The sequence below is a fragment of the Taudactylus pleione genome, unplaced genomic scaffold (genome assembly GCF_031769625.1).
Source record: "Taudactylus pleione unplaced genomic scaffold, aTauple2 ptg000671l, whole genome shotgun sequence".
Taxonomy (NCBI): domain Eukaryota; kingdom Metazoa; phylum Chordata; class Amphibia; order Anura; family Myobatrachidae; genus Taudactylus; species Taudactylus pleione.
In genome coordinates this window covers 3,887,367-3,914,860 of record NW_028285073.1, presented here as the reverse complement: position 1 = coordinate 3,914,860, position 27,494 = coordinate 3,887,367, and the positions used below count along the sequence as shown (strand labels likewise).

At 45.9% G+C, this 27,494-nt stretch overlaps 1 protein-coding gene across 7 annotated transcripts in view; it reads left to right on the top strand.

The window, feature by feature from the left end:
• The window catches only part of XRCC5 (X-ray repair cross complementing 5), a 154,883-nt gene that overhangs the window by 9,747 nt on the left and 117,642 nt on the right, over window positions 1–27,494 (top strand). The window contains exons 1-2 of one of the 7 annotated variants that reach the window (XM_088455761.1): window positions 13,118–13,218; window positions 21,510–21,623. In XM_088455761.1, coding sequence (XP_088311887.1) covers window positions 21,528–21,623 — 96 coding nt within the window. In that variant the 5' untranslated portion in view covers window positions 13,118–13,218; window positions 21,510–21,527. Of the gene's footprint in view, window positions 1–13,117; window positions 13,223–13,619; window positions 13,681–14,629; window positions 14,808–21,509; window positions 21,624–27,494 lie in introns of those variants that run through there. The other 6 variants (XM_088455759.1, XM_088455760.1, XM_088455762.1 and 3 more) reach the window with 6 other exon arrangements.

Sequence of the window (27,494 nt, the reverse complement as noted above, 5' to 3'; positions counted from 1 at the left end):
TTTATCTGCCGAGGGCCATATTGATATATATATAACATTATTCTCGGACCTGGTGCAGGCCACACCACCTCCGTGTGACATCACATGGGGCGGGGCCACAATCTCCAGTGATTACAGCAATGTCCAGAGCATCCTGAGGATGCTCGGGGAGCTGTAAGGGCAGTGGTATGACCATCTGAAGCGCCCTAAGGGCGCTCCAGGCGGCACTGCTGCATAGATTCTGGCTGCAGTGCGCCATTCTAGGCACCCTGCTAGGCAGATGAGGCTAGCAGAAAAAGCTCAAAGAGCCAGACCAAATGATTCCGTGGGCCTTATACGACCCCCTGGCCTGAGGTTCCCCATCCCTGATCTAAAGTAGATAATCATTAATTTCTTATTGCAATAAATAAAGGCAATTAGGTCCTAATAATTAATATGCCCTTATATATACACCAAAATTTTCACAATGCATTTTTTTTACATTTTACAAGAAACTGCCTGCTATATACAGATAGCAGAACAACACTTTTATCTCTGAAGCGATAAAGGTTTATTAAATAAATAGCATAAGTATGCTATGGAATAGTTATGTGGATAAAGACAGAGCATCTGACACTCAACAAATATTCCAACTCTGGTAATAGCCTGTAATTGCTGGCTGGAAAATAAATGTACATAATTGCTACAGTAATGGTCTTGTGGTTTTCCTGTAGAATTAATGCTATACTAGAACATACACTTATAATGAGTTTATGTCAAGACTCTAGGATTTAGCGCCAGCATTCAGAATATCAAAGATTTATGCTGCATAATTGTATTTATCAGTAGTAATCTAGTCCTTCAATAAGGAGCTGTGTACAGGGACCGAGATCTACGCTAATTTATTTATTTATTACCAGTTATTTATATAGCACACACATATTCTGCAGTGCTTTACAGAGAATATTTGCAATAGCAACTGCGATCTCTTATGGACATTGAATTGTATGTTAGTGCAGTGGTTTGGACAAGGCTCACATAGGCCCCACAGGGAAGAAGGGATTACTAGGAAAATCTCCTTTTTAGTTTTGGATCTTCTTGTAGAACCAAAACATAAAAGCCTGTACGGGAACCTAAGTTATGCCATTTATGTTTTACTGTATTTTCTATGGGGAGAAAAAAGTGACCCCTATTTTAAAAGAAACAAAACACAATTATTACAAATTAAGGAATGGCTCTTTTAGGGTGGGTACACACTTGCACAATATTTTGCCCCGATTTGGCCAAATTGGAATGACAAATCAGGCATATTGTGCAGTGTGTATGCCTGACTGCTCGCTCCCACAGGTCACAAGCGATATCATGTGATTGGCCCTGCTCTACAGCCAATCACACAATATCACATGCGGTGTAGTGCATATTAATGAAGGACGGAATGACACATTGTTTTGTCAGTCATTAAATCTTCTTAATGTGTACTGGCAATCTTGCATGGCCGGGGCGAAGATAAATCACCCGACCATCGGCAAGATTGCTGGTCATACAAGTTTGTACACGGCCTAGCAGAGGACCCACTTCGGCCCACGGTTGGAACAGCGGGACAATACTGTCCCGCTGAAATTGGGATGTTGGGGAGGGGTGCGCCCTCTGTGGGTGGCGACCCTGTGCGACCGCACTAGTCGAACACCCTTAGAGCCGGTCCTGGTGCCTCCTTTTTCCTGGTGTCCCAAACAATGAGATTGGTAATCACCTCTTGGCTGCCACTGATCTAGACAGGCCTACATCATTCCTCCCAACTTTCAGTTTTACGATGCGGGACATCTCGCATGCCTTAGGTGAACATCTGAAAAGGAGATGGAGCTTCACTGAAAGGGGCTTGGTCTAATGAAAACAGGCGCGGAGTCTCGCGGCACTCACGTTCGCATCCCTGTGGGGGCAAACAGGGGTACTGGCTACCCCCAGGCTCCCCTTCCACTTTGAAAAGATGCCGTGCGCATCTCTCACTGCTTACCTGCTGCAGTGGTGCGTGCTCCCCCCAGCTTCTCCCCCCCCCCACGGGATACTGTGGCCCGCAGGTGGGACAGCGGGATAGTCCCAGAAAAATGGGTCTGTACAGCTAAATGTGGGAGGCATGCAGCATGCCTCAATATATTATTATTTTCCTTTATTTATATGGAACTATAAAGGGGTCTGCATCGACTTACAGAGTACATAAACAGAAACAGAATAAGCAGAGCAAGAAATAGTGACACAGTACAAAACATTGCAGAACATAGTCAAGGTTTATAAACACTGCAGCATCATAAATCAGCTATGTACAGAAACATTTTACACATACTTGCCAACTCCCTGAGATAGTAACAATTTCCCTGACTCCCTGAAGAGTCTAGCAATCTCCCTGATTGTGCCATACTCCCATTCAGGGCCGTAACTAGGCTAGTGCGACCAGTTCCATGGCACAGGGCACCGCAGGGCAGAGGGCGCTGTTTGGGCCTGTCAATTTTCCTGTTTATTTAATTCTCACTTGTATCATCCTCTTCTTATATCCCCAGCATCTCCTGGCCTCCCCTATGTGTTCCCTGGCCCTTCCCCATGAGGCCATGGACCTTTTTCAGGTGCACTTTCTTATGTCCCTATTTAAAAAAATGGTGGGCGCCAATGCTCTCTCTGGCACAGGGCACCAAAAAGTGTAGTTACAGCTCTGCTCCCATTATGTAGCTGTTACATAGTACTTGCCTACTTTAGAAAAGACATTTCAGGGGGATTGTGAAAGCAACACCTATGAGGTTAGCGGTAAAGTGGGCGTGATGAAAAAACAGATACTTTTCAGGGCATGCTCATGTATTGTGTTTTAAAAGTGGCTCCATATAAGTGGCCAAGAGAGAGAAACTTTGTATGAAAATGCATATAGCCAAAGGGATCAATGGGGTAGATGCATGATAGTGGCACTTAACGTGCTGCTATAACGCTTCCTGCTTCACCTCTTTACTGAGGTGAAGCAGGAAGCACTACCGATGAGATGTATAAACATCTCATCTGCTGGAGAGGAGGAGTGATAACTCCCCCCTCCGGCGCTACCCGCTAGAGACCAAGCCTAGTGCTGACGCGCTGTGTGTCAGTCCCGGCCGGCTCCACTGAGCATGCGTGGGATCTCGCAAGTATCGTGAGATCCCTGCATGCAGCCTGGAGCCAGCAGCCGCCGCAGCAGGGACAGCGCTGTCCCAGCTGTGAGGATAGGCTAGTGCCAGGTGGTAGCTGTCGATAACGACAGCTACAGAGGTCCGAACGGTCAGGCGATATGACCTTTCGTGCACGGCCCACGCTATCGGCGCTGCTATCTTGTAGATAGCAGCCCCGATAATGACAGGGGCGCATATCGCCCCTGTTATTTACCGCCCAGCCCCCGATCATACATCGGGGAGAAGCGGTATCAGCGCACATAACGTCCGCTGATATCGCTTCTGGGCTTCATACATCTCCCCCATTGTGCCTTTTAACCAATGCAGGGTATGTATAGATCTTTCTTTCTCTATTTTCTCAATCTTATGACACACCTCTCAGATGTAGCAGTACGCGTCCACTTTAACACCGCGCTCATAGGTGTTGAGCTGGCCCCACACTAGACCAACTTTCATCCAACCAGCCAACTACAGATCTGCCCAGCTATTTTGTTGCTCATGGCGTGGCGTGAGTCGCGCCATGGACTTGTGGCGTGGCGTGCAGGCCTCTGAGTCGCGCCATGGACTTGTGGAATACCGTGGTATTCTTCAACGAAGGATATGCTACGGCATGTAATACAGTGCTTAACCGCTGGGTGGCGAGTGCTCCACTTTTGTAATTGCATGTAATATAGTGCTTAACCGCTGGGTGGCGAGTGCTCCACTGTACTGAATGTCTATCATATTCACAGCATTTGCATGAACGCACAACCCATACTGTATTTTTAATGTCGCATAATATACATATACAGTATATACTGTAGTACTGTACCGTACTGTACGTAACATCTTATAACAGGATGCAAATCACTGCACATACTGTATTGTACATACGGTACGGTGCAGTAACTGAATAGTAGAGAAGTTGCCGGAGTTGTTGTCAGGGTATAACCGATACTGTAGAATAATTAGATGCACGCACAGCTTTCACTGATATGGGATGCATTACAGTATGACAATTTTTTTTTTATTTTTTTTAATTAAAAAACAGCAGCGGGAGGAGTGCATAAGGATGAGGCCACTCTCTGTGGTTCACTGTAGCTGTCGTGTGGGCTAGTGGTTAGGTGATCACTTTGGTAGAATTATGGTCCGGGGTTCGATCCCTGGAAAAGAATATACCGTACTGTATATTTTTTTTTTGTCACTGTCTGCTCTGGACACTATAGTGAAACTTGTTTAAAAGGCTATAGTGTTGTTGTTTAAAAGGCTGCTTAAAAGTAAGACATTACAAACAGATTGTGTGTTTCAATAGTGCAAAACTTTCGTCAATGTCTGCGCTTTCGTCAATTGGATTTCATGCGCATGCCCAGTGGAGGGTTTACAATGGGATCTGTAGTGCCCAGAGAGGTCTCTGTACTGTACTATATTTCACTGAATAGTTATTTCATACTGTGGCTATGGTGGCTGACAGGGCTCTGCATCTGCAAACTGACGGTGCCGTACAATTTAGCACCACAGAATAGTGATTTCAAACAGTAACCGCAGAAACTGTTAGTGAATCTACTGCCTCTGCATCACATACTGTGCGCCCAGAAACTGCAAAACGCAAACATGCGACAATGCATATGCGGTCTCAGCTTTGTGCACTATGGCTGCGTCCCTTGGACTGTGTCTGAGAGTGGTTTCCGTCTGTGAGAGAGCGCTCTGTGTTCAAAGCTGACTGTGCGTTTGATGCGCAAAATAGCGTTGCATCGCAAACTGATGACATTGGTGATGCTGCTCCAACCTTGCACACTAAGTACGGTAGTAGTGGGATCTGTATGAGAGAGAGCTCTCTGCATTACACGATTGGCGCTATGGTGGCTGTAAGCCATCTGCGATGGATTAGAAATGGAGGGGGTACAATGGGATCTGTGGCGCCAAGCCATACGCCATGTAGCGCTATGCTATCACTGAGCATGCGCAGTTGGCTGTATTACTGCAGTCGGTACAGTATTGTATTCTGTTGCATTTCCATCTCTGGCGGGCGCATGCCCAGTAGGAGGGTTGCGATGGGATTTCTGGCGCATGCCCAGTGGGCCGAGAGTCATACACAGTGCATCAGGTCCCTTCCCCCAAAGCAAGCCAAGAGCCTCACATTACCATAATAAAGGAAGCTTTGTTAATCCATTTACTGTAAGCAGTCAGCTCTGCCCTAGTGTCCTGAAAAATGCTACGAATTGTCATCATTGCCAAAGACACCATCCCCCGTCTGCTAGGACAACTAGTGTGCCGCTATGAATGTGCCTGTACTGAATATTCAAAACTGACGGTGCCGTACAATTTAGCACCACAGAATAGTGATTTCATAACTGCAGAAACTGTTAGTGAATCTACTGTCTAGAATGTGAGACAGGCCTCTGCATCACATACTGTGCGCCCAGAAACCGCAAAACGCAAACATGCGACAATGCATATGCGGTCTCAGCTTTGTGCACTATGGCTGCGTCCCTTGGACTGTGTCTGAGAGTGGTTTCCGTCTGTGAGAGAGCGCTCTGTGTTCAAAGCTGACTGTGCGTTTGATGCGCAAAATAGCGTTGCATCGCAAACTGATGACATTGGTGATGCTGCTCCAACCTTGCACACTAAGTACGGTAGTATCTGTATGAGAGAGAGCTCTCTGTATTACACGGTTGGCGCTATGGTGGCTGTCAGCCATCTGCGATGGATTAGAAATGGAGGGGGGTACAATGGGATCTGTGGCGCCAAGCCATACGCCATGTAGCGCTATGCTATCACTGAGCATGCGCAGTTGGCTGTATTACTGCAGTCGGTACAGTATTGTATTCTGTTTCATTTCCATCTCTGGTGGGCGCATGCCCAGTAGGAGGGTTGCGATGGGATTTCTGGCGCATGCCCAGTGGGCCGAGAGTCATACACAGTGCATCAGGTCCCTTCCCCCAAAGCAAGCCAAGAGCCTCACATTACCATAATAAAGGAAGCTTTGTTAATCCATTTACTGTAAGCAGTCAGCTCTGCCCTAGTGTCCTGAAAAATGCTACGAATTGTCACCATTGCCAAAGACACCATCCCCCGTCTGCTAGGACAACTAGTGTGCCGCTATGAATGTGCCTGTACTGAATATTCAAAACTGACGGTGCCGTACAATTTAGCACCACAGAATAGTGATTTCATAACTGCAGAAACTGTTAGTGAATCTACTGTCTAGAATGTGAGACAGGCCTCTGCATCACATACTGTGCGCCCAGAAACCGCAAAACACAAACATGCGACAACGCATATGCGGTCTCAGCCTTGTGCACTATGGCTATGTCCCTTGGACTGTGTCTGAGAGTGGTTTCCGTCTGTGAGAGAGCGCTCTGTGTTCAAAGCTGACTGTGCGTTTGATGCGCAAAATAGCATTGCATCGCAAACTGATGACATTGGTGATTGCTGCTCCAACCTTGCACACTAAGTACGGTAGTAGTGGGATCTGTATGAGAGAGAGCTCTCTGTATTACACGATTGGCGCTATGGTGGCTGTAAGCCATCTGCGATGGATTAGAAATGGAGGGGGTACAATGGGATCTGTGGCGCCAAGCCATACGCCATGTAGCGCTATGCTATCACTGAGCATGCGCAGTTGGCTGTATTACTGCAGTCGGTACAGTATTGTATTCTGTTGCATTTCCATCTCTGGTGGGCGCATGCCCAGTAGGAGGGTTGCGATGGGATTTCTGGCGCATGCCCAGTGGGCCGAGAGTCATACACAGTGCATCAGGTCCCTTCCCCCAAAGCAAGCCAAGAGCCTCACATTACCATAATAAAGGAAGCTTTGTTAATCCATTTACTGTAAGCAGTCAGCTCTGCCCTAGTGTCCTGAAAAATGCTACGAATTGTCACCATTGCCAAAGACACCATCCCCCGTCTGCTAGGACAACTAGTGTGCCGCTATGAATGTGCCTGTACTGAATATTCAAAACTGACGGTGCCGTACAATTTAGCACCACAGAATAGTGATTTCATAACTGCAGAAACTGTTAGTGAATCTACTGTTTAGAATGTGAGACAGGCCTCTGCATCACATACTGTGCGCCCAGAAACCGCAAAACGCAAACATGCGACAACGCATATGCTGTCTCAGCTTTGTGCACTATGGCTATGTCCCTTGGACTGTGTCTGAGAGTGGTTTCCGTCTGTGAGAGAGCGCTCTGTGTTCAAAGCTGACTGTGCGTTTGATGCGCAAAATAGCGTTGCATCGCAAACTGATGACATTGGTGATGCTGCTCCAACCTTGCACACTAAGTACGGTAGTAGTGGGATCTGTATGAGAGAGAGCTCTCTGTATTACACGGTTGGCACTATGGTGGCTGTAAGCCATCTGCGATGGATTAGAAATGGAGGGGGGTACAATGGGATCTGTGGCGCCAAGCCATACGCCATGTAGCGCTATGCTATCACTGAGCATGCGCAGTTGGCTGTATTACTGCAGTCGGTACAGTATTGTATTCTGTTTCATTTCCATCTCTGGCGGGCGCATGCCCAGTAGGAGGGTTGCGATGGGATTTCTGGCGCATGCCCAGTGGGCCGAGAGTCATACACAGTGCATCAGGTCCCTTCCCCCAAAGCAAGCCAATAGCCTCACATTACCATAATAAAGGAAGCTTTGTTAATCCATTTACTGTAAGCAGTCAGCTCTGCCCTAGTGTCCTGAAAAATGCTACGAATTGTCACCATTGCCAAAGACACCATCCCCCGTCTGCTAGGACAACTAGTGTGCCGCTATGAATGTGCCTGTACTGAATATTCAAAACTGACGGTGCCGTACAATTTAGCACCACAGAATAGTGATTTCATAACTGCTATCACTGAGCATGTGCAGTTGGCTGTATTACTGCAGTCGGTACAGTATTTGTACTCTACTGTAATGCTGTTGCATTTCCATCTCTGGCGGGTGCATGCCCAGTAGGAGGACGCCGTGCGTCGTGCGAAGTACGACGTGCGTCACTGGCTAGTCAAAATGGCTTCTATGAGGGCAAGACGCTTCTCGTCCGGCAAGCTCTTTGTGTTGGTGAAGTGGCAGGACCAAGCGTTCGCCACTAACCAAGACAAAGAGCTCGCCTACAGAAGTGCAAGCCGTGAGATACACAGGCTATACGGCCTGCGCCGCAACGTTCGCTCACTGCAGCGCAGGTGGTCGGACCTGCTGAGGAGGGATAGGCCTCGCCTACAGCACATCCGGAGGCGTATAAGGCGAAATAAGTACAGTATTGCTGTATAATCACATGAATTACAGTATACTGTACAATAACGAATACAGTACAATGCACGACTCTGACATACTCTACATTACTGTACACTGCACTGTAGGGTGTTGGATAGTACAGTATCTGACGATGACTGACAGTTGTTAACACATACTGACATGACTGGCAGGCATTTGATTGACAGGCTGATTAAATCTACAGTACTGTACATGGACTAAAGGGTTACACACTATTGGTCGACATGGCTTGTTTGATTAATAAACTTACAGTAACAAAAGGCAAGTTGATTGATCCACCATTCTAATCTCTGTCGACCAAATCTATGTTAACCTACAGTACTGTACACACTATTTTTCTGTGCTGGCCCTGCCCCCTTTAAGTCTGACATTATTACTGTACGTCATGGACAGATTCAGGGGTCTCCAATCAGCTCCCAACTGTCATCTCACAGGCTGTGTTTGAAAAATGAAATTTGGGAGCTGATTGGCTGGTATCTTTTCACTTCTCACTCTGTGCCCCATTTACAAACGAACGGAAATACCAGGGGGAAATTTTGTTTGGTATCACTGTGATACAAACGAAAATTCCACTGGTACTGTATTTATTCATACCGTACGTACCCCTACGGCGAGGTCTCGCAAAGTCCTCAGCGGGGTCCTCCGCTGGGTTCGGGCTCCAGTGTCATGCGCATGTGCCATCTTGTACAGCTCGTGGGGTGACGACAGTGCCACCAACATAGCCTACAGTATGTGTGACGTTGCACCACTTGGTCATACAGTACTTTACTGGACTGTATATTTTTTTATATACAGGACAATACAGTACCATACTGTTTTATGTTGAGCCCAATGCCAGCTTCACAGACTACAGTAGTTTTTGTACTACAGTATACTGTATTGGTTTGTATTTTAATCAATAGCTAATTCCCTAAGGCCATCTACAGTACTGTACTGTAATCCCTCTCCAATTTGGAATAGAGGTCTGAACTCTTGTTTTCAAATTCTCCTTAATGACGACATGTATTTTTCTCCACGGGGCGAGAAGCCCCCACTGCCCCGGCAGCGCCACCACCGCCGACACCACCACCACCACCGGCAGCAGCCGGGCCCAGTGGGGTGAATTTTCAGAGTAAGTACAGTACACACTACACTGTTCTCTTTCTCTCTCTCTCTCTCTCTCTCTCTCTCTCATTTGTGTGTTTGTTTTTGGTGTTATGGACAAAATTTGTATAGTTTATTTGTTTAAAAATGGTTTTGAGGAAAACTGACAGTACAGTGTTCTTTTTCCACAGTCCTACCTCCACGACCACCAGCACCACCACCTTCTGCAGCCTCCTCAAATGACAGTGGTAATGATTACAACAGTTACAGTATGGACACAATAGTGCGTAACTTTTTAAAAAAAAAGTCAGAACACACTAAAAATTCACTTTCATTTTGGGGGGCGGAAGAAAAAAAATTGGGGGGAAAAAGTGAAACTTGTAGGGGTAAATTTACTAAGATGGGAGTTCTATTTAAGAAGTTACTGTACTGTATGTTGCCCATAGCATCCAATCAGATTCTACTGTACTTAGCATTTATCTACAGTAGCACCTTCTAGAAGATACTGTACAGTAATACCTGGAATCAGATTGGTTGCTATGGGCAACATCACTTAATAGCACTACCATCTTAGTACATTTACCCCCTAATATATAAAATGTACTGAGTTTAGTAAAAAAAATAGCGCTAAATGGGTATACAGTAGATCTGGGCATGCGCCTGAGATACGATGACGTACAGTATTGTAGGAAACACTCAAGCCAGGTGCAAACTTGGTATTGCAGGCGGCTGTAGTGTAATGGTAAATAATCAAACCAATACATTACGCTGCCTGTACAACCCTTTTGCGGGTTCGAAGCTTGAAAGGTTACACTTTTTATTTTTTATTAACAATGTTAGACTTTTTGGTCAAAGTACTGTGGCATAGAAATACCAGAATTTCTGGATAATGTACTGTATTAGTGAAGATTTAAAACAAAATAAAATGACCGTATACAGTATGTACTTTAAAGGTCTCGAACCAGCAGGACAAGAAAATGGTAGATGTAGTAGGGCTAGGCATTAGCCCCCTAGACTACTGCATCTACTGTACTGTAGTTCCTAGAGTCAGGGAATCACTACACTGTCTACCGTATTGTACTTACAACTACAGTTATAAGTACCGTATAATACAGACAACTGGGCATGCGCAGTGCTATGAGACTCAATACGCCACAGTGTAGCGCGCAACAATGCGGTATACTGTATGGCGTACCGTATGGAGCAACAAACTACAGTACTGTAGCTGGGCACATATACAGTACAATAGATTGATTTTTGTAAGGGTTGGATAACAAGACTGAACTACAGTACTATAGTGAACATTAAAAAAATAAATTAAATTATAAAGGTCTCGAACATAAGGAGAGAAGTGTAAGCAAGATGGATCACCTAAGCCCTTGCTCACAAGTCTCTCCTAGTCTTCTACAGTACTTTATGTGACATCTACAGTACCATACGATGAAGTACAGTACTCAGGCGTCTGTAGCGTAGCGGTAAGAAATCGAACTTCTACATTGCAGACGTCTGTACAACCCGGGTTCGAAACCAGGAAGCTTAATAATGAAGCTTTTCATTATTATTAGACAGTCAAGGTTACACTTTTTATTTTTAATATTATTATTACACAGTCAGTGTAATAATAACACACTTTCACTGTGTGTGAATCATGACCTGGTACTGTACAGTATGATATTCCATACTGTACGCCATGGCGTACAGTACATAGCCATAGCGCTACAAGGGTATGGCTATGGCGCAGCACCACTGGCAATGCATTGCAACCCCGCCACTGGGCACAAGCCAGAGATCCTATTTGTACCGTAACCCATCAGAACTGGCTATAAGTTACCACAACGCAAACTGTGCTGACATTGACGCAATTTTGCGGTTTAAACGCCGAGTCAGTTTGTACTATAGAGACCCCTCTCTTATACACAGTCAACTATCAGTTACTAAACATATTAAATTACTAATGTTACCAAGTCTAAGACAGCATTTTCATTGACGCAAGTTTGCGCTCTGCATCTGCCCTAAAAACTGCTGTTAGTCCACTACTGTAGCACCTTATGTAGTAATGAATTTACTATTGTGTATACTGTGCGGTACTGTAAGTCTCGGATAGTGCAGAATGGCACTAGTGTGAAAATTCAACAGTACTGTTAGCAATACAGACAACTGGGCATGCGCCATAAAATAGCATTACTTAATGTATGGCTTGGCTCCACTGGACATGGGGCACACATTCCATTGTGATTAAAATCCGACCACTGGGCACGCACAGACATTGACGCAATTTTGCGGTTTAAACGTGCAGTCAGTTTGATATACAGAAACCAGTCTCTTTAACAGGGCCCATTGCCACTTGATGGTCATAATAAATCACTATAATGTCCGCATTCATGTCAGCGCCGGCATTGACGCAAGTTTGCGTTCTAAGGTACAGTACTGTATGTACAATAATAAAAATCCTAGTTTCGCTGTTTGACTCCCGAAGCACTGGGCAGACATGCGCTCCACATATACTGTATTGAATACTGAATATTTTAAGTGAAGATTTAAAAATAAATTAAAAAAACATACTGTATTTTCAAGGTCTTGAACCCACGGAACAAGAAGAGAGGAGAAGCAGTGAGACTAGGCATTAGACCGCTAGGCCACACGCTTCACCCATTACTAGAGTTCTGTAGTTTGTAAAGTCTAATGTCTAAGCTTCTGTCAAACAATCATCGGCCAGTGATACAGAACATACCGTACGGTACATTGGAAAGTGACACCTGGTGGGCAAAATGTTGTATTACACGTAATGAAATCACACGCATGCGCTATGTAGTTTAGGAAAAGTGACACCTGGTGGGCAAAATGTTGTATTACACTTAATGAAATCAGACGCATGTGCTATGTAGTTTAGGAAAAGTGACATCTGGTGGGCAAAATGTTGTATTACACGTAATGACTTTTTTCACTAATAAACTTTCTTTGTGGCGCGACTCATGGCGTGGTGTGTGGCGCGCCATGCGTGGCGTGAGAGATAGCGTTGTGATGCCACTTTATAGCTGGGCACATCAGTAGTTGATTGGTTGGAATGAAAATCTGGTAACGTATGGGCGTAACTGATGATCAGCAATTTGCTCCTAAATGCCAGAAAACAGATGAAAATGGTCGTCAGACAAGTTTGTTAAATGTTTGATCAAAACAATTTGTTAAAACAACAGTTTTCCGGCGTTTGGGAGCAAATTGATGATTGTCATTTGCTTTCATACCTTACCAGATTTTCATTCCAACCAATCAACTAGTTGGCTGGTTGGATGTAAGTTGGTCTAGTGCAGTGGTTCTCAAACTCGGTCCTCAAGACCCCACACGGTTCATGTTTTGCAAGTCACCCAGCAGGTGCACAGGTGTATTCACTACTCACTGACACATTTTAAAAGTTCCACAGGTGGAGCTAATTATTTCACTTGATTCAGTGGTGGAGACATGGAAAACATGCACCGTTTGGGGTCCAAAGGACCGAGTTTGAGAACCTGTGGTCTAGTGCAGTGATTTCCAACCTCGGTCCTCAAGGCACACCAACAGTCCAGGTTTTAGTGATATCCATGATTGAGCACAGATGGTTAAATCAAAATAACTGAGGTACTAATTAAGACATCTGTGCTCAAGTATGGCTATCCTTGAAACCTGGACTGTTAGTGTGCCTTGAGGACCGTGGTTGGGAACCCCTGGTCTAGTGTGTGGCCAGCTTTACTTTCACGATCTCCATGAAATGCTTTTTCAAAAGTAGGCAAGTATGATTTTACATCAATTAAATAACTGAGCAAGAAGATCAGTCAGGGCCGAATTATAGGCAGGGCGACAGGGGCGGTCGACCCGGTGCCCCCACACACTGCCCCCGACCACCGGCCACATTATTACCGTGTATATAAATTATTGTGTTTGCACACACACTATAAGCTTAATAACATAGAGCCGTTTTCTGAGGGCTATGATTGGTCCGCCGTCCGGGGGGCGCGTCCTTGGTGCACCAATCTGTCACTCAGTCCGGTTGATGTTTTATGTGGTGATGGGATTTCTTTGTTATGCTGCATTGTTTGTCAACCCTGCTTTACTTTACCATGATTGGTGGGATGACTTGGACTTCCTTTATTTACATTACTATGATACTTGTCATGCTGTTCACAGGAAGAAGGGGTCGGAAGCTGCTGCAGTGTGTGATGCATTGTAACAGGTGTGCTACATGCGGTGAGGTTTATTTATCCCTGAATGCCGTCTCAAGTCTGTTTGTATTGCCTGCAACAAGCTATGGTACTTCCCTATCTTTGAGGCCCCTGGTTACGCTACTTGCGTATCTTCACTATTCAGTGAAGATACGTAAGTAGCGTAAATTTCAGGAAATACTATTCGGACCCTTGCGGGCTCGCTGTGCTCGTCACGCTGCGGGCACGGTGGCTCGCTTTGCTCGCCACAAGGATTTATTCCCCCTCCATGCCCACTTGGATGGTAGGGAATGACGCTGGCTTATAAACTTGTGTCAAACGTCATTCCCTACCATCTAAGTGGGCATGGAGGGGGAATAAATCCATGTGGCGAGCAAAGCGAGCCACCGTGCCCGCAAGGGTCCGAATAGTATTTCCTGAAGTTTACGCTACTTGCGTATCTTCAACACACATCCAGCAGGGGGCCGCAAAGATACGGAAGTACCCAAGCTATGCTTCTGTTTGCTATAAAGGAAGGCTACGGGGCGCAGTATTCATGGACCTGGCACAGTGAGTGTCAGACATTTCTTGTGATATATATATTCAACTTTATTGATAGGGGCCCCCACACGTTTGTTGCCCAGGGGCCCCCACAGACCTAAATCCGGCCCTGAGGTCAGTGCTATGTTTACCAGCAAATATCTTGTGGATAGGATGGCCCAGGTTGATGTTTCTTTAGTTACTTTTTACTGTCATGTAGTGTATAGCATAAGTTCTCCAACTCGGTGCTCAGGACCCCAAACAGTTCATGTTTTTAAGGTCTCCTCACAGAATCACAAATAACATAATTAGCTCCACCTGTGGATCTTTTAAAATGTGTCAGTGGGTAATGAATACACCTGTGCTCCTGCTAAGTGATCTGGAAAACATGAACTGTGTGGGGTCCTGAGGACCGAGTCTGAGTACCACTGGTGTAGTATAGGTATGACTGAATACAGAGAAGGCAGAGACCTGGTCATATTAGTATTTGGTCCATGCAATGTACCTGGATGGCCACCAGAGGTCGCTGCTGCTTTCCCATGTCGAGACGGAACCCAGCTTTACGGTCTTTGTATTGTGGGAAGAGGAGTTGCAGACACAGCTAGGAGGAGAAAAATGGCGCGGGCTGGAAAGGTATGAGTGACAGAGGGAGAGGGTCATGTGTCACACGGGGTTCCCCTAATTTTTACCCTACTACCTCTATCCTGGGGACCAGCACATAAGACACTGTATACCGGTATCTGTCTGGACCTGCAAGATCTGTATCTATTGCAGCCTGTAGCTTCCTCTCTCGCCTCAGTCTAAGCTCCATGGACAGTCACACGAATAACATAGTAACCACCTGCTAAGTAACACAGTTCCTGTTACATGCCACACTCACACGTATAACATAGTAACCACCTGCTATGTAACACAGTTCCTGTTACATGCTACACTCACACGTATAACACAGTTCCTGTTACATGCCACACTCACACGTATAACATAGTAACCACCTGCTATGTAACACAGTTCCTGTTACATGCTACACTCACACGTATAACACAGTTCCTGTTACATGCCACACTCACACGTATAACATAGTAACCACCTGCTATGTAACACAGTTCCTGTTACATGCTACACTCACACGTATAACACAGTTCCTGTTACATGCCACACTCACACGTATAACATAGTAACCACCTGCTATGTAACACAGTTCCTGTTACATGCCACACTCACACGTATAACATAGTAACCACCTGCTATGTAACACAGTTCCTGTTACATGCCACGCTCACACGTATAACATGGTAACCACCTGCTATGTAACACAGTTCCTGTTACATGCCACGCTCACACGTATAACATAGTAACCACCTGCTATGTAACACAGTTCCTGTTACATGCCACGCTCACACGTATAACATAGTAACCACCTGCTATGTAACACAGTTCCTGTTACATGCCACGCTCACACGTATAACATGGTAACCACCTGCTAAGTAACACAGTTCCTGTTACATGCCACGCTCACACGTATAACATGGTAACCACCTGCTAAGTAACACAGTTCCTGTTACATGCCACGCTCACACGTATAACATAGTAACCACCTGCTATGTAACACAGTTCCTGTTACATGCCACGCTCACACGTATAACATGGTGACCACCTGCTAAGTAACACAGTTCCTGTTACATGCCACGCTCACACGTATAACATAGTAACCACCTGCTATGTAACACAGTTCCTGTTACATGCCACGCTCAGTAGTGTTCATTAGTCTCTTATAACTTCATTATTATTTGACATGAGCATTGAAAATGTGGATAAATTACATATTTGGGTGCTGTGAAGGCTGCATGCTGGAGATGGTGGTCCTGTAATATCCCAAACCTTTCTTTTATCATAGTGCCCTAGACTATCACAAAAGGCAATCTAGATTTATTTCTAGAAACCCATAATTACTGGATTGGGTCACTGTTATAGACTAATAAGTTTGGTTCAATAAACAGACAATAAATTACTATAACAAAAGCTATTTACTGTTTTTCTAATTGACTATTCCCTACATACATTAGTAGAATGTCCCAATAACTTAGTACATATGTCATATCATTGATAACTTGGGTTACGGATAACTGCACACATTAGAGCCCTGAAAGTGTATTTGCAACTGAAGGTCAATTAGCAAGTAAGAGCAGTGTCTCTATATCTTACGTAGAAGTTGCACGATTACGACATCGCAATCGTTCAGTAATCGGGCACACGTCGTGGATGTAAATGTCGTAAACGACCAACGATGCGCGCTCCCGCTGGTCATTTCCGACATCAATCATCGCCAGAACATGCTGGTCAACTGAGCATGTTAGGGGATGATTGATGTGCCTACACTGAACGTTCAGTGTAGGCACAGCACCAGACTGTGAAATGACTGCACGATTACAGTGTCATAATCGTGCAGTCAATTCTATGTCTGCTAGTGGATGTGCCCCATAATAATGATTTTTTTTTTTTTTCCTCACCAAATCTGAGGTCCTAAATCAGGATGCCACTTCCCCTCCAAACTATTGGACAGGTCCCTCAACTTGGCTTTCTATGTTGTGCTACAAGTCCCAGCCACACTAATTTATTTTTTCTCTCTCTCAGCAGCTTATCAGTGTGCAATAACGTCCCCTCAGCTCTCCCCTCTCCACAGCTCCAGCAGTCACTCCTCTAACTGATCTTTTTTAAATGAACTTTATTTTAAACCTAGTTGTTGCCCGCAGCTACATCCATGATGAAATTGCTTCTGCCAAAAATTTTTTTTATTTGAGGTGTTCTGGTTGTATTGCTTTGCATAGGGGCCCTGCAGCAAGTGGCCCACGTGACCATCAGCGCCTTCACCCACCACTTGCTCCCTTGTTACTGTGTACCCTGTGCACAGAAAGCTATGTAGCGTATCCTATTCAAGTTAACATGGGCCCAAAGCACCTATCCACCCATCCCTTACCTTACCACACCTATATCTTTGATAGATTGATTATATCAATAAATATTGTTTTTATTATTGCTCAGCTTTAACTTGACAATGAGATGCAACAAAGTGCAGGTTATTTCTCAGTTCTCAGTTTCCACCACAAAAATATGCAGTTTTCATGGCAATCCGTTCACTAGTTTTTGTGCCAAATTGGAACGAACGGTCATTCTTATATTAGTATAGATGACACTGGCTTCAATCCCTTTTATTTACCAGGGCTCAACAAATACCGGTCGCCATAGCGGCTAAGATTTTTGGGCCCTATTCAGAGATGGACGCTATTGCACAGCCGCAAGGTAGCACCTGTGCAATACCTTCCAACGTTTTGATGTCTTCAGTATTAATCTACTATGTTGAAAATAATTTAAATAAACAAAAACCATTGAATGAGAAGGTTTCCAAACTTTTGACTGGTACTGTATCTACATTGGCTGACCTGATATATCTGTGAACGATGTTGTTCAGACATATCGGGTGTACGCACCTGCTGATTCGCTACATCGCTTGTCGTTCAAACAAAATATCTAGTAGTGTGTACCCAGCTTAAGTTGCCTTCATGAAACACTTAATATTCTATGCTTGCATCTTTACAGTGAGCAGCACCATTGACTAGAAAGAACTTATATAAATACATTTCAGTTATGCTGCCGAAATTCTTACTACATGTACAGAGATGCAGGATCACCTATTGGGAATAAGCCGATAAGGCTTTTCTAGAAAATGTATTCTCTCTCCCAAATTTTGAGCATCATACCAAACATATCCTTAATTACTTTTAAAAGTTCTCCCTTAGTGAATGTGACAGAAGACAGAGGGCCTGATTCAGACCCGGTCGCAAGCGCTGAGCGCTCGCAACAGGATCGATGATGGCCCACATCGCATGCGCACGACGGAGCTGGCTCCGTCGTGCGCATGCGGGAGACCCGGGTCTCGTACCAAAGGGGCGTGCTGTTGATATTGAGTGACAAGCACGCCCCTTTTGGTGGGTGGGCCGGGGAGTGGCTGCCCAAACGGAGGTGTTCCCATGTGAACGCCTCCGTTTGGGGGCGGCCCCACTGACATCATGAGTGATGTCAGTGGGAGAGATTTCGGCTCTGTTAGAGCCGAAATCTCTCAGGGGCTTGCGGCAACGAGACCCTACCACAAGGGTCTCGTCGCAAGCCCGATGTTGCGATGGTCTTGACCATCGCGACCATCTTCCTAGCAGCTCGCTATAGCTGTGGGTGGTCACCCACTGCTATGTGAGCGGCCAGGAGGCCGTTCAAAAAAAAAAAATAGCCCGGCCCTGATTCAGAGCGAGCGCTTTGTTAGAGCGTCCGGCTCTGAATCAGGGCCTGATATCATAATTTAGTGGGTTTTTTTTCTGGATATTTTTTATTCAAAACTTTTTATGTATTGTGCTCTGCTACAATATATAATCCAAAAGAAGTGTAACCTTCCTGTCCTCCGTTGCCTTCCTCCACATGACTATAACATAGTGCATCCCTTCCAGCATCCTTCACTTTTGAGTTGTATTAGTGTTTTTTTATTTCTAGTGCACTGCTTGAGAGTGGAATGTTTACAAAGTACCCATACCCACTTATTAATATACTTTTTCGATGCTATCTGCTCTTTTCACTTGCTTTTACCACAAATTAATGTATTGGGGAATCTTAGGAGATCTCCAGTGACCTGTTAAATGTGAGTAAATTCATAATAACTGCAAAAAAAAAAAAAAAGAGAGAGGGGAAGAAAAAAGCACTTTTTTTTCATAACAAACTAATAAAATGAAAAATACAAAAAAAGTGGATTCTGGGGTAATTTTAGGCCAATAGAAAATGATAAATCAAATTTTTTTTTCTTTTAAATGCTTTAAATTTGGGGTGCAAAAATTAAACTTTAATTTGGGGCAATTTGAGGCCATTGTTGGTTTTAACTACTAATTATGACTTGTAATTATAGGACCACTTAGGCTAATTGAGAACTTCCTTTTGCCTAATTAGTCATTAGTTGAGGTTTTGAAGGGGTCCACAACATTTTTATTTGGCTTCACTTTAATGTATTTCCCCTATAATATTAATTGGTGGCACTAGTGTATTGCATGCTATGAATTGGGGGCTACTACTGTGTGGCATGCTTTGAATTGGGGGCTACTACTGTGTGGCATGCTTTGAATTGGGGGCTACTACTGTGTGGCATGCTTTGAATTGGGGGCTACTACTGTGTGGCATGCTTTGAATTGGGGGCTACTACTGTGTGGCCTGCTTTGAATTGGGGGCTACTACTGTGTGGCCTGCTTTGAATTGGGGGCTACTACTGTGTGGCCTGCTATGAATTGGGGGCTACTACTGTGTGGCCTGCTATGAATTGGGGGCTACTACTGTGTGGCCTGCTATGAATTGGGGGCTACTACTGTGTGGCCTGCTATGAATTGGGGGCTACTACTGTGTGGCCTGCTATGAATTGGGGGCTACTACTGTGTGGCCTGCTATGAATTGGGGGCTACTACTGTGTGGCCTGCTATGAATTGGGGGCTACTACTGTGTGGCCTGCTATGAATTGGGGGCTACTACTGTGTGGCCTGCTATGAATTGGGGCTACTACTGTGTGGCCTGCTATGAATTGAGGGGGGCTACTACTGTGTGGCATGCTATGAACTGGGGGCCAGTGACGGGCATGTGTGCCTTATTGGTATAAAATACCATGTGTGGTGGTCATGAGGGGCATTAATGTATACTGACCACTTTAACTTTCTAGATTTTTTTAGTTTGAGATGATGGTCTGGCCCCTAAACTTCTAATTTGGCTCCTAAATTTTACAATAATGTGCTCTGTTATATACTGCTTGTATTGATTGTTCCCTGTGAGAACTTGTCAGCTACACCTGTCGCAGAACACACTGAGGTGGAGCTTGTTAATATATTCATTGCTATTGACAGTCACCTACAGCTTAAATGAAGATGATAGTAATGCGCTGAGATTGGGTGAGGATAGATTTAGGACATTTTGAATAATATATGTATTTCATGAAGATATTAATATTTTCCTTTTTATATAGCACTAGCATATTATGCAGTATTGTATAATCAGATAAACGTTTATTCACATTTATATCTTACAAACTTAACTTTCTTTGGTCAGTCACACAAAAGCTTGCAGATCGGGTCCAATTTACTCAGAAGCCTCTTAATCCACCAATTTATATTTGGAATGTGGGCAAATCCATAAAAATAGAATATACTCCATGCACATAGTGCCGTTGTTGGAATTGGACTTCGAAAATAGTTTTATAGTGCTGAGTGCACACTGACAGATATATCGCCCTTTCCATTGAACGGGTGATATATCTGTAGTGCTTCGGCATGTGTGTACAGACAATATGTCTGTGAACGGCGTCGTTCAGACATCTCGCATCTGCCCTGCAGCACAGCTGATTTCCATATACCTTGCTATATTAGCACATCTGACTGTGTGTACGGGCGACCCGCCGACCACCCGTGCACGTACTGCAGGGACCCTTTGGTGACTGACATCTCACCTGGGTGGACATATTTAAATGCCTGCCCAGTTGTGATGACAGCGCAGACACCTCGGCCAAACGATTAGTAAGTTTGTATGCACTTACCAATCATTAGATACAAATGTTTCCAATTACATCTAGCCTCCTTGTGCGATAAAACGGGTCTTCTAGTCGCACCATGGCATGCTTGTGTGTCCTATTCGCATCAGTTTGTGAAAAAGACGCATTTAAAGGAGAAAAGTTGCATGAAAAGACGCTCAGTGCTACCAAGTCGCACGGCACTCACGTGTTGTCTAATGTGACTTGTAACACACGGAAGATGTATGTGGACATATCTGTGGGTCGCCCAGGTGTGTACTCAGCTTTAAAGAAGATTTAGATTTCTTTTTTTTTTCTCTAAATGTTCTAAAAACTGTTCGTATTCGTACCGGTTTGGAATATTATTCTGCTATCTACAAACTTGTATTTGTTTTATGGTCTCTAACCCTATATTACTTATTTCCCTTTTGTGTTTGTCTATTGTACAGTAGATATAGATGGTTTAATATATAAAAATATTCTTGGTTTTACCTAGTTTTTATGAAGGTAATTGTAGGTTGGTTCAAAGATTTCACCTTTTATTAAATGTTCTATTCCTTTCCTTCTCTTCTCCTAAACCCATTGATTGTTGAGTTTCTGTAGACAGTGTCAAGCCAAAGACCACAAATCTGGTGTGAGACTTGGGAATTGTGAGAAATATCCACCAAGCTGGGAAAAACAGAATACAATAAAGTTGTGTAGGGTTCCTTAAATGTGTAACGTTGTGGTAATGTGACTGTGTGATGTCTTCACAGAGCGCGGTGGTGCTGTGCATGGATGTTGGGTTTGCAATGAGTCACTCCAATCAGGGTGAGGAGAGTCCATTCGAGCAAGCAAAGAAAGTCATGATGTTGTTCCTCCAAAGACAGGTACTGATTTTTCTTCAATAAAAACAGTTCCATAAAGGTGGGATGGCTGTTAATAACCTTAAAGGATATGATGACATTTTGAAGCTTACATTATTATTGTCTTTTTAATATTTGACTTTGACAATGGATTTCGCCAAGACGCACAGTAATGCTGGGTACACTCCTGCAGATCCGATAAACGCTGTGACCCGACAGAGTGATTTTTGGTCAGTGTGCACCTGTACACATGGAGCAGTTTCTATCTCAGTGTGTGCGGTGTTCAGTGGGATTGGGAGGTTGGGAACAAGATGGCGTGTGCAGCACATCAGCTGATGACATCCTGATCCGACTGTTGCAGGAGTATTTGTGTTTATTGGCTAACATACACACTATACAATTATCGGGCTGATTTACACAATAATTATATAGTGTGTACCCGGCTCTAATTGCTTTTTTTTTTGCTTTACTCCCACCTCTGGTGTGGTTCAATTGTTATTTGAACGGCGGTAATTAATGGGCGCCTGATGGTGCAATTCAGTTGTTTTGGGTGCCCGTTAATTAATGCGCTTGTCGCAGCTAAACACATCTAAAGTCCTGGTTAGAGCGCCCAAACTATCATGGAATTTCTGCTCGACACCTCAGGAGGCTGCGAACAGAAATGTCGGCGCCCTTGGTACACATACCAGATTGGAGCAACAATTGTATTGCTCAGTCAGGCTTTCTTTACTAAATGGCGCAACCTGGGTTATCTGACCTGTGCCATGCCTAAAATTAGCTGATTGGTGGTTGTGGAGCAGTCACCACCCCCTTTTTATGACCTCACAAGTTTAGCAGGGCAGACCCAGGTTCATTGTGAACATGGTTGACCTGAGAATAACCCAGATTGATGGTGCTGTGTAAACAGTGTCTGACCTGGGTTGGAACCATGTCTGAAAACACAGGTCGGACATGGGTTTTTGGTGGAAAAGAGGTATTAAATAACATTGGGAGCATTGGCACGACAGCCGCAGTCTATGCACGTGCAGAAGTTAACCATCGATGACTAAATGAGTGGTGGTGTCCATCGATGGGGAAACCCATCAATCTTCGATGGTACAGCAGTCGATGGCCGTCACTACAGTATACCATAAAAATTGCTGTTTCTCCTTCATCCACAGGGGACACTGGAGCTTCATGACAGTGGGGTATAGACGGTGGGTTGAGTTGAGCCTGGCACTTTAAAAATCTACAAGTGTGACTGGCTCCTCCCCCTCTATGCCCCATCAACCCCAGTTTTTAGAATGTGCCCGAGTAGAGCCGGTGCACAGGGGCTGTCTCCAGCCCTTATATTAATTTTAAAAGAATCAAAGTCACAAGAGGACAGGCAGACTGTTAGCTGTGACAGTCTGCCTGCATCGTGGGAGCCGCCAGAGAGGGGACCACACGGCTACTGCAGCCTGTGTCCGGTCACCCTATGGAGGGGAGGCTGCTTTAGGCAGTTAGGAGTCATCAGACTCAGCGGGGCCCGCCACAGCTACCACTGGCTTGTGTCCGGGTCCCCGCTCTCCCCTCACTGCCCAGCGCTCTGGCCGCAGTAGCCCGGTGAGTAGCACACCTCTCCTGACTAGCAGGAGAGGTGAAAATAACTGCTGGGTCTGAAAACAGCGCGCGGCTGTCAGCCCCGCTGTCAGTTGCCACGCTGGTGTTGTGATAGAACACCGGCGCTGGCTGTTAGGTAGGCGCGGTCACAGCAGTCCTGCCTCTGCGTGCCGGTGCTTGTGTAAAAGCCACCGGCACGGTTATCACTGGCGGCGGTCGTGCCGCTGGCCCCCGCTGTCAGTGCGGGGATGTATAAGTGTATGCCGCGCGTATACAAAGCGGCGGCCATTAGGAGGAGGAGCTTATGGGTCCCTCCTCCTCTTCCTCCTTCACTGCCTGGGCTAGTTTGGCGCGCTCTGAACGGGAGTGGCGCCTCAGACTGCAGGCACTGAGCGGAGGGGGAGAGAAGAAGACTGAGAGCATCTACAGGGGGTCTGTAAATACAGAAGGTGGTTTTAACTACTTTCTGGTCCTATTGACTGCTCCTCCCTTATATGCCTATCTGCCCCTGTTACTGAGTTGCATTATTCTTGAAATTCTGCTCCTCCTATACTGCTCTGCCTGCAATTTGAGTAGCATTATTATTGAAATTCTGCTCCTCCCTTATTGCTCTGTCTGCTCCCATACTTGAGTAGCATTATTATTGTAATTCTGCTTCTCCCTATACTTCTTCTGCATTCCTGAATTGTATGTGGTGCTTGTCTGTGAGTACATGATGACATCCAGGACAGAAAAAACTGCATCACAAAAGCTGTTTGCCTGCACTAAGTGCAGGAAGAAGTTTACCCATGCTCGCTCCGAAGGGTCTTCCCTGTGCGAGACGTGTGAAGCAGACAGTGCTAACACGCAGTCTGTCACTCCCTCCTTCATAAATAGTTTGGCCGGGGTCATGGCGGACCTTTCTTCTGAATTAGCCGCTTCCCGTAGGGAACGGGAGTCTGCCAGAGATCTACCTGGCACATCTCACCCTTCTTTTCTAGCAGAACCAGCGTGGGCTCAGAATTTAGTCCGCTCGGTGAATAGCCTTGCTCAAGCGATGGGTTCTGCGTCTAAAGCTCCTGAAGCTACGGTAAGTCGCTCATCTGAAAAAAGGGCTCTTCCGGCGGTTCTCCAGTCGGATGAGGATTCGGCAGCGGATCACTCGTCTCAGGAGGAAGGGGAGATGCTGGACGAATCAGACGTAGAGACTTACTCACAAGAACCTGAGGCATTGCAGGGTATTGACGCACTCATTCTAGCGGTAAGGGAAGTTCTTAAGATTTCTGGCCAGGAAGCTCCAGAATCGTTAGAAGACTCCTTATTTGCCAGGTCACAGAAGATGGCCGTCACATTCCCTGTTTCTCTCCAGTTGGATGAACAGATGACGGCAGCCTGGCAGAATCCGGACCGTAAATTCCAGATTCCTAAGCGTTTTTTCTCTCTTTACCCATTTCCTGCGGAAAATAGGAAGAGGTGGGAGACCCCGCCACCTGTGGATTCTTCGGTTTCTCGGTTGTCAAAGAAGACCACGTTACCTGTTCCAGGAGCTACTACATTGAAGGAAACCTCAGAGCGGAGATTAGAAACCACTTTGAAATCCATTTATACGGCCGCAGGTGCACTTCTCCGGCCGGCCTTGGTAGGATCTTGGGTCAACAAGGCTGTGGAAAAGTGGGCGGAACAATTGACTGAGGGTCTTAGATCCAGCACTCCGCGGGCAGATCTGATTACCTTGGCAGAACATATTCAGGAGTCTGCTGTATACTTAGGAGACGCCTCCAGAGATATCGGCCAGGTAGGCGCTAGGATTTCTGCTTCGGCGGTCTCTGCTCGCCGGGCACTTTGGCTTCGTGCCTGGCAAGCGGATGCGGAGTCAAAAAGAGCAGTGGAAGCTCTTCCTTTCACAGGCGATATTTTATTTGGTCCAGAGCTGGACAAATGGATCTCGCTGGCCACTGGAGGTAAGAGTACTTTTCTACCTTCATCAGCACCTCCTCCGCGTCGCTCGTTTAGGGGACCTTCCTTTCGAGCATCGGCAAGATTTCAGGGACGATCGCGAGGTTCGTCTTCAGCGGGGCGAGGAGGCCGTGCTAGAGGACGTCAAGCAAATATTGGCCGCCGTCCAGATCCCAAGCCAGCAGACAAGCCTGTGGCATGATGGGCTCCCATCCCATCTCGGAAATCCGAAGGTGGGGGCTCGCCTCCAGCGTTTCTCAGAGGTTTGGAGACGGACTTCTCCAGACACTTGGGTTCGAAATCTGGTATCTCAAGGGTACAAGATCAAGTTCGCTTTCACTCCTCCTCGGCGTTATTTTACAACAGGTTTGCCCGTCGATCCCTTGAAGCAACTAATTTTGCGTCAAGCGATCGAGAAACTTTTGCTGGCCGAGGTCCTTGTGGCGGTTCCCACTGCACAAAGACAACAAGGGTTTTACTCAAACCTTTTTGTGGTTCCGAAACCAGATGGGTCAGTCAGACCCATTCTGAATCTGAAATCCTTGAACCAGTATCTTTCATTTCACAGGTTCAAGATGGAATCTCTCCATTCTGTCATTGCGGGACTAGAGGCAGAAGAGTTTCTGGTGTCGATAGATATCAAGGACGCCTATCTGCATGTCCCAATTTGGGTTCCTCACCAGGCTTTCCTCAGATTTGCCATCAGGGAAGCTCATTTCCAGTGTCAGGCCCTGCCATTCGGTCTCTCGTCAGCTCCCAGGGTATTCACCAAAGTGATAGCCGTCATGGTGTCTCACTTGCGCTCTCGGGGGGTGACGATAGTCCCGTACCTAGACGATTTACTCATCAAGGCTCCGACGGCAGAAGTCCTTTTACACCAAGTGTCCCTTACACATCAGATTCTCATTCAACATGGATGGATTGTGAACTTCCAGAAGTCTCAGTTGATGCCGTCCCAGAGACTTCAGTTCCTAGGAATGATTCTAGACACTGTTCTGCTTCGTATATTCTTGCCAAGGGACAAGGCCATAGCCATACAGGAGCTGGTTCGTCTAGTGCTCAGACCCAGGAAAGTATCTGTGCATCTTTGCATCCTTCTCCTGGGGAAAATGGTGGCTTCCTTCGAGGCCATCCAATTCGGCAGATTTCACTCCAGAATATTTCAACTGGATCTTCTGTCTCAGTGGTCCGGGTCCCACCTACAGATGCATCGGCTGGTGCGTCTGTCTCCCCGGACCCGCATATCCTTGCTCTGGTGGCTTCAGACGGAGCATCTGTTAGCGGGTCGGCGCTTCGGAATTTGGAATTGGACCTTGGTCACCACGGACGCCAGCCTCCGCGGATGGGGAGCGGTGGTTCTGGACAATCACTTCCAGGGGCTTTGGTCGCAGCAGGAGTCCCTCTTACCAATCAATGTTCTCGAACTGCGGGCAGTCTACAGAGCTTTGATGCAGGCTGCTCCTCTGTTACGAGGACTTCCGGTTCGGATACAATCCGACAACGCCACTGCAGTGGCATACATAAATCGCCAAGGGGGAACCCGCAGTCGGATGGCAATGAGAGAAGCCAGTCGCATCCTTCTGTGGGCAGAAAGACACGTAGAGGTCATTTCCGCAGTGTTTATTCCGGGGGTCGACAACTGGGAAGCGGACTACCTCAGTCGTCAGGATCTTCATCCCGGGGAGTGGTCCCTTCATCCCGAGGTCTTTCATCAACTGGTTTGCAGATGGGGGAAGCCACAGATAGACCTGATGGCATCTCGGATAAATCATCAACTACCCCTTTACTGCTCCAGGACCATGGATCCGGCAGCGGTGGGAGCGGATGCTTTACTGATCCCTTGGCCGTACAGCCTTGTGTACCTGTTCCCACCGTTTCCGCTCCTCCCTCGGATTCTCAAGCGGATCAAATGAGAGTCGTCCACCGTCATCCTAGTGGCTCAGGATTGGCCTCGTCTGGTTTGGTACTCCGATCTTTTATTCCTTCTGGCAGACGAACCTTGGCCTCTTCCGCTACGATCGGACCTTCTACAACAGGGTCCATGTGTGTACCCGGATTTACGGCGCCTTCGTTTAACGACGTGGCTATTGAGACCGCCATCCTAAGAAGCCATGGAGTTCCTAGGTCGGTCATTCCTACCATGCTTAGGGCTAGAAAACCGGTAACATCAGCGCATTATCATCGCATTTGGAGGGCTTATATCTCCTGGTGTGAAGGTCGTGGATCCTCCACTTCCTCTTTTCATTTACCACGTCGTCTTCTTTTTCTTCAAAAAGGCCTCGATGCGGGGTTACGCTTGGGATCGCTTAAAGTGCAGATTTCTGCTCTTTCTATTTTTTTCCAGCGTCGCCTAGCTCTGATTCCGGAGGTTCAGACCTT